The sequence below is a fragment of the Chaetura pelagica genome, unplaced genomic scaffold (genome assembly GCF_000747805.2).
Source record: "Chaetura pelagica isolate M959 unplaced genomic scaffold, ChaPel_1.0 scaffold281, whole genome shotgun sequence".
NCBI lineage: Eukaryota > Metazoa > Chordata > Aves > Apodiformes > Apodidae > Chaetura > Chaetura pelagica.
Genome location: NW_009952058.1, coordinates 241,302 through 249,839, shown reverse-complemented (window position 1 = coordinate 249,839; position 8,538 = coordinate 241,302). Strand labels below are relative to the sequence as shown.

The following is an 8,538-nucleotide window of genomic DNA, read 5'->3' as shown; positions in this document are numbered from 1 at the left end:
TGCACATTCTGTTGCCCAGGCCTCAAGGACTTCTTTACCCACAGTGGGTACTTCAGGACTTCATAATGCTACCAGCAGTCGAGCTCCCCTACAGATGAAGATTCCCATTTCTGCATTTAGTAGTACAGCTCCTGTTGAACCACCGACTGCTACAGCACCCAGAGTCGGTAAGTCATGTTTGAATGTTTACACTGGGAAAGGAAAACAGTTGTCAAAGGGGAACACAAAACTCCACTCCTGTGGAAATTTGTTTGCTAGTGTATTTTACTGAGTTGTTTCTTCTGGGTTGCCTTCCTGTTGAAATTGTCAAGATAAAAATTATCTCTTGTCATAGATGTGTTACAGCCATTGTTGAAAATCATTTCTCCTTAGAAGGAGTCAGCAGTGTGGCTCTGTAAGCTTTGTTTTTGACTTGATTTATATCCTTCCTAGCATGGAATCAGAAACTCCTACTATTAATGACTTGATATTTATTTTTAGTACAACCTCTCGTAATAAACTGGCTACCTTTGTAACCAGAGACATACTGAAAGGAAGCATAATAATTAATTTCATTTTCATAACACTTTAAAAGTAAAAAAATGGGGGGAAAAAAATGTGACCGAATACTAACCTAGTTCTAAAGTACATTTACTGTAGTTAAAATAGAGTCTCTGAAGGCAATGAATTACGGTATCTAGATTAATTAGTTTCAAATACTTTCTCTCTGTCTTTGGCCATACCATGATGATCCTCCACACTTCTGATTTTATATAGCTTAAAATTTTTTTCTAAGAGTTGTTTCTCATTGGCACAATATCATGTTAATAATTTGAACTTGATATCAGAACTAGTTTTGTTTTACTATCCCATCTCTTTAAGTTACTTATGTTAAAATATGTCATCCACAGAATTGGACAGTTACACGCTTTGTATTGATTTTTAGCTCTGAAGCTAATGTAATTATTTAATACAACATTAAAAGGGTTATAGCAGATGAGGCACAGGGACCAAAGGAAGGACTTAGGTGTCAAAAACTGTATCTCATTTTCTGCAGTTTACGAAGCATTGGTGTATACACTACCAGTTTTCTCACCAGAATTAAAACACTGCCTCGGGCCAGCACTGTTGCTTATAATCTCTGGTTAAAACAGAAAGGAACGATAAGGGAGAATTTAGATTTAAATATTTACATCAAATATGCACATAACTACTGCTTTAGTTGCTAGTGTAGATATATTTTAAGCTGAGCTAATAAAGATACTCAGTCTCCCTGCACAAGTTACTTCAGTTCTGTATGTTACAGTCTGTTTAACCATCCATTATTCAGTCAGGTTTTTGTATGAAAATGTTGAATAGTTGTAATTTTTTCAGTTTAATATCTTGTATACATACAAGATAGGGAGGAGAAGCTGGAGTTATGATTTGTCCTCAGGTAGGTAAGGAAATTGTTCATAAAATATTTTAAATACACTGTCACACTTCAGAGGATGAAAACACTTTCTAGGCTGGAAACAGCCATTTTGCTTTTTAGTATCTTCTGTTCCCTCTGAAAAATTATATTAATCAAGCTTGAACACTTATAATTGAAAATTAGAGCTAAAAAATGCTAAACATGCCATATATACTGAATGTTTAGTATAAAACAATGTTTTAATATTTACTCCAAATTTGTATAATAGGTATTAGTACTTAGTACTGATTAGATATTGAAAATGAACCATTTCTTGATCCCTCAGAAAACCAGACAAGCAAGCCACCAACAGATACTTCAGCAAACAAGCGAACTGTTGAGGGAACAACACAGGTAGGTTTTTTTATTATATTTCTGTATAAAATTCTAAAGTTACAATCCACAGGAGAAAAGTTCTTTACCTTTATTGCTCTTAATTAAACAATTTTAGTTTCTTTTTTGTGCCATCCTTTCTAGTTTCTGTCCATTTGTATTTTTCTTCTTCTTCTGATCCAGAATATTACTTGGAGCTTGAGCTTCTGATAATATTTTCAGAAGTTTTCTGATGTGATTTATGTAAGTAGATGAGTTAGTAATTCAGGAGCACACTAAAAACATGTCTGATACAACAGAGCTAACATATGAAAGAAAACCCTGCCCAGTTTTTGTCTGAAGGGCTTGAACTTAAACCTACCATATTTTGTAAATTATTTCAACTTTCTCATTTGCACACTAATCCAGAAGGTAATAAGAATTAGGGTTCTAATATTTGATTGCCATATGTCATAGGGAAAAAATAATGAAAAGAAACTTTCTTCATTAATACTACTTCATAATAAATGAGAACTTAGAGTACTTCTGTAATCCTCTTCTCAGATTTGTTTAACTTGCGTTGAAATTTAAAGGTTGGTATTAAGCTATTTTTAATTATTTAGTTTTATTTCTGCACACAGTTAAAAAACACCTTATACTTACATTGCTGTTAACTGAAAGTCCTTTTATTAAGAGAAATACAATTAATTTCATACAGCCAAAATTTCCACAATTAGTAGTTTTTCAGTGTATATTTAAATCTTATTTCTATTTCAAAGCAAGAAGAAAATATACTGGACAAGATTGTGTTTCTCACCTGTTGCAGAAATAGTCTGGCAAAGATAACCAGTATTATTAACCAGTATTATTATAACCAGTAAACTGTGCCTCACTCTACCTTTTTATTAAGGCATTTCATAAACAATGGTTGTTTGGAATGTAATTTTTCAAAGATGCCTGTGGATTATAGCTATTAAAACATTTTTCAGAGCTTGGTACGTAGGAAATTCAGTACTAGAATGGGTGATAGACATACGGCTTTAAGATTTAATTTTCAATGTAAGATACGTATTTTAGAATTTTCCTTCTTTGCTAGAACCTGAAACCTGGAACATATTTTGGAAAAACAAATTGTGTGTGATAGTGGTATTTAGCAATGGAAGGTGAAATGGAAAGAAAAGACACATGCTTTCCGGTTTTCAGTGCTCTGATACAGTGTATATTTCTAAGTCTGCTTTCAGTCAAATCAATTAAAGCATTTGTAATGCCATGGTTAATAAAGAAGGACCTGATGCATTTTAGTTGGCTCGTGAGGTCTGGAATTGACATGCCATATCATTTGAAAAATCCAGTTAATGCCACCTGCTTTTTACTGTGTACAACCAAAATATTGTGTATTACTCCACACTTCACAGCTCTCAGAACAAAAAAATAGATCACTGTGTGCCGTATAATTGTGGCATATTTGATGGTACAACTTTGATCAATTGTTTCAAAAAGCAGTTGAAACAGGAAGAGACTTCATCAGAAAATAAAGAAGCCGTAGAAGCAGCACAGACGAATTTTAACTTCCCTGAGGATGTCCTCTTTGGCTTGGAGGAAGAGGAAGAAGATGCTAAGAGCATCAAAAACACCCACAAGCAGACTGGCTGGGCAGCTAACCTATTAAAACAATGGCTGGCCAAAAATGGCAAGGATCCTAGCTTTGAATTGGTCCCAGTAAGTGAACTCAATGATATCTTAAGAGAGTTTTATTACACAATAAGGAATCATGATGGAAATACCTACAGTGTGGCAAGCTACAAGTCAATGCGTGCTGGCTTAAACCGGCATCTCAAAATGCCACCTTATAATCGTCAGATTTGCTTAATGAAGGACAGAGAGTTTGCTAGTGCAAACATGGTATTTGTGAGTGTACTGAAGATGCTGCGCATGCAGGGAAAGGATGAGACTCATCACTATCCTCCTATAACTGCTGAGGACTTGCGTAAGATTAAACAATCTGGTGTGCTGGGATTGCACAGTCCACTGGCACTTGTCAACAAGGTGTGGTTTGATTTGCAGTTGCATTTTGCCAAACGTGGGAGGGAAATTTTAAGAGATCTGGCTCCAGATGCTTTTGTTGTTGAGAAGGACAAGAACGGGCGTCGATATGCTATGTTTAGGTATCCTGGCAAAGGGAGAAATGGAGAAGATCCTCATAAAATGGGTAAAATGTATGATATGCCAGGGGACCCAAACTGTCCTGTTTTTTCTTTGGAGCTTTATTTGTCTAAGTTGCCTCCAGAACCCCCTGCCTTTTACCTGCATCCTTTAAAGCTAACATCAGAACAAATGCAAGAACAGCCTGTCTGGTACAAAAGAGAACCAATGGGTGTGAACTATTTAGGTACCATGATGCCCAGGATCAGTGTTGCAGCCAGGCTCTCTCAACGATACACCAATCATTCTCTCCGAACTACCACCATCCAGCTACTGTGTGAAGCAGGACTGGGGCCTAGAGAAATAATGGCAGTGACAGGCCATCGCTCTGAGTCTGCTATTAGACACTACTGGGGAGCTGCAGAATTTCGCTACAGGGCTTGGTCAGATATAATGGAGAATAAGGCCCCCAATTGCCTATATAGAAACATCCCAAATGAAGTTAGAAAAGAATTGCTATCTGGTGTCTCCACCTCGTCTAGAAACCGTGTTCTAGATCAAAGCAAAATTTTTTTACCTAAGAAATCTGTGGTGCCACCTGGCCCTAATTCTGTGACTTTAGTCGCTGAGGGACACCTTGCTCTGAATTCCAAAAGCCCCATCCTGTTGAAACACAGTTCATCCAAGGTGTTTCTCCCCAAAAACATGCTTAGTGGGAACCTAACTGCTGGTCCCCTTCAAGGCTGTTGTAACAAACCTGTCTTGATAAAGCATGTGGTAAAACAAGAACCAATGACTTGATGCATCTGTAATGAAACTGATTTCAAATGCATCATATTGCTAAAACGAAAAAAATTACTAGATTTGTTTTTTCACTTGGTCTACTAAGGAAATTTCTTAGGGTCTAGTTGAGCAAGAATTATCCTATACCAACTCCTGCAGTGAACTATGGAACAGAAACTTAAACAGAGCAGGGCTTGGAGTTTGTATGAATTTCTGTGGCAGCTGGGACTCTTTAAATGGCTGAGCAGAACTATTTACAAAAAATGAAAGGGACATACTGATTTGCACTTAGCTGAAGAGCTATGCTTTCTTCACTAAGTGCATGGCTTTTATGTTTTGTGAAGAGTGTTTATTATACCATTTTGTGCCTGCTGGCACTACTGTAGCATCTTGCAAATCAAATACTTGATTACTGAAGAGATGGAGAAAATAGAAGCTGAATTAAATACACACGGATACACTACAAATATATACAAATGCATGAAAACACCTGGAATTGCTTGACCACTGTCACCCTCTCTGTCCAAATTGTTATCAGATCTACCAGAAGATTGTGCCTTTTGTGGTTTTTTTTTAACATTCTTCTAAATTGATTTTCTCTGTGAGCTGCTGATTTCTATTGCAGGTCTTTCCTTTTCCTGTTTAACATTTCTGGCTAAGGTTTCAGTCATTCTGTTCTCCAAAGGCACTATCTGATACAAATTATATTAAAATTAGGATCTCTTCAGTTGTGTGTAAAACAGAGAAAACATTCTCAAAAGAGTCAAGAACAGATTTGTTGCTTAAATGGCAAATAACTAGAGTTGGAGTGTTGTTTCTGTGTTTGTGAGAGATTTTTTTTATATTTCCTCTCACCTACACCTTCCATTGCATTTCACAGGGTCTTTGCAGTATAGTCAGTATAGTCTTTGTCAGTATAATATCATTCACAAGAAGCACATCCTGTGCTCTTTACTGATAAGTTTGGAAATCTCTGCTGTTACTTCAAGGAGTACTGTAATGACTTTTTATGAAGTTGGCTCAATATCTTACGGTATGTGATTTTTTTTTAATTCTTTTATTGCAATTGAATAATTAATCCCCACTGTAAGGTACTGTGATCTACAGTATGGGGTCGTCTAGAAAGTAGGTGTTCTTCACTATATGCACCTTCTCTCTGCCCCCTGACTAGCAGTATTGTGCACAATGTCAAATACCAGAGGGCACTGGAAGGATGCTTCAAAATTAAATGTGTTCTTGTCATTGTTGTGTTTTTAGTCTGGTATATCTCTTTTTTGTTATCCTGAACTATATAGTTTCTGAATGGCTCCATACTGTTTAAGTCAGTATAGTCAGTTTTCAGTTAACAGCTTGGATTTTGCTGTATGACTCCTCTTTTTTCTGCCTTCCTCTGCTTCTTGCTCTGAAAGGCCCACAGGGATGTGGGAGAGCACGTTGTACCATTTTTGTGTTAGTCTCCTGACTTCAGCTTTTTCCTGCATACTCAGAAATTTAAGGGATGTTATTCAGTCCCAGTCATTTTACAGTTCCAGTGCCTCAGGTCCTATATTTGCATTTCTGAAGACATGGAAAGCACTTTTAATGTATTGGGGTAAATAATATTGTTACAGAGGCAAAGGCTTTTTTTAATTATATAACAAATTTTAAAATGGTTTTAAAGTATTTTATTATGAATCCCAATTATAGTTGCAGAATTTATATATGTAATATGTAAATATAGCTATGATATACTGAGGGAATTAATGAAAGCAACTTTTATTATGTTGTAACACCAAGTAACAGTGAACAAATTTGAATGGGATTGTATGTGTTAAAAATGTCTGGCATAAAGATTACAATATGTTTATTAAAACCCCAGGTCAGGTGAATAGTCTTTTCTTCCCTGTTCCCCACACCAGGTGCACCTTATCCTCTTACAAAGTAAATCTTTTTTCAGTCAAAATTTCATCTTATGCATTTCACCTTTTCAGCTAATACTAGGTTTCAAAAAAAACCACAACCACCACCAGTGTCCTATCCATTTCCCATTGTTTCTGACATGCCTTGATTTCTTTGGTTGAACTACAGTTTAATTTAAGCTATTCTGCTGACTATTGGAAATTCATCTGGTAAAATGTTAATAAAGTACATTTATAACTCCTATCCCTTTACTTTGCAATGTGTAACAAACTTCATGAATGTCTGTTGGGAAACGATGTGAACAAAGTGGATATGTCAGCTTACAATTTATAAGCAGCTATTAATTCCATATTGTTGAAGCATTATTGATGAATATGTTTCCTTGCATTTCATGGTTTTCTTACTGAAAATAAACATGCATAATTATATATGTAAAATGGGATGCTTGATTATTGTCTCTGACCCTGGGGTTATGTTTGTGCTATTTAAAATGCAGCTAGTTCTCATCTGTGAGGTGGAAACTTTGCCAGAGACTAATTAGATTATAAAGATGTTAGCAGGAGGACAGTTTAAAAGTCGTACAAGAATGGATTAATTTGAATTTTGTTCCTTAAAACAGCCACTCAATTCCACTACATGACATCTTGTTGGGAATTTTTCAGCTGATTTTTAAAATTCATTTTTTAAAGTGAATTGTCTTTCCCTGTGACAGTATCTGTGTTACCTAAACCATACCCAGTTACTGAGAGCAGCTTTGGATAAATGGATATACTTTGGTTTTGTAGGCTCTATTTTGTCATTTGGGGCCAAAAAATTGAGAGGAGTATTAAACCAATCTAACTGTCATTACACCAGACATGGGTAACAGCTTATAAAAGCTGCATTGAACTAATCTGAAAAGTACCATAAATAACATATCTTTATTAATAAGATCATCCAAGATGACCTTGCCACATAATATTGTTGGGAAACTGTCATTGGGCTTTGAGGAAATGAGGTAGATTAATGAGTTGAATGAGTTAAGAACCAATAAGGAGATGTGTGTGTGCGTGTATGCATATAGGTGTTTATTATATATCCTTTTAAGTGTTTGAGGAAAAATAATCACAGCAGTCAATAAATACTTTAGGTATTGCATCAAGTGTTCTTTTCTGGCTTTTTGATGGAATTATGATTGCTAATGCCAAAAAATGAGCATTTTTGGCAAGCAATCTCTCGGGTAGCCTTCTTGATTTATGATTCTTACTAATAGGGGCAGCAGAGCCAACATCTAGCCTTTCCACCAAAGAAATGAGAGGGTATATATTACATAGAGGTTACTGAGACTGGTTATTCTTTTTTCCATGCTTGCATTGTTCTTGTTCTGTAGGAAGTGTTGCACAGAACCAATTAAGGGGAAAAAACAGCAATCTTGAAAATGCAGTATTTAAAATGTCTGTTAATAATGTTCAAGTATTATATAAGTATGCAACCACACACTATCAAAGTATGCATTGCAGCTTTCTGAAATTTTGATTGTGCAAACTGGGATCTCAGTGAATTGCTGACTATTGCATTATCATTTTCATTTTTATCTTGGTAAGAGCTGACAAATACATTTGGTTACCTGGTGAAGTAAATTTTCATGACAGCTTGCAAACTTGGAACAATTCCTTTAATTTTGTGAGAGCTACTGCACTGGAGAAAATAGCTATTAAGAAATAACAAATCTGACATTGAAGTACTTAGTGATTGAAATATGCTCCAAAATGTATTTAAAAAAATAGATTCCACAGCTGCTTAGACCGTGCTTGAAATCTGTAGGTTTGTATATGAATGACTGATAAAGTAACAAGGGCCTTCTAATTATGCATAAAAACACAGTATCACCACCCTCCCCACACACATCCCATTCCCAGAACCTATTTTTAACATCGGTCCCCATAATTCAAGATTGATTTTGCTATTATATAACGCCTTAGTGCGTCGTG

At 35.7% G+C, this 8,538-nt stretch overlaps 1 protein-coding gene across 1 annotated transcript in view; it reads left to right on the top strand.

Moving 5' to 3' along the window:
* The window catches only part of ATF7IP (activating transcription factor 7 interacting protein), a 44,604-nt gene that overhangs the window by 20,620 nt on the left and 15,446 nt on the right, over positions 1-8,538 (top strand). Inside the window, exons 8-9 of the mRNA XM_010003835.1 lie at positions 1-167; positions 1,719-1,786. The exon at positions 1-167 is cut by the window's left edge and continues 508 nt beyond it. Of these exons, the coding sequence (XP_010002137.1) occupies positions 1-167; positions 1,719-1,786 (235 nt within the window). The remainder of the gene's footprint in view (positions 168-1,718; positions 1,787-8,538) is intronic.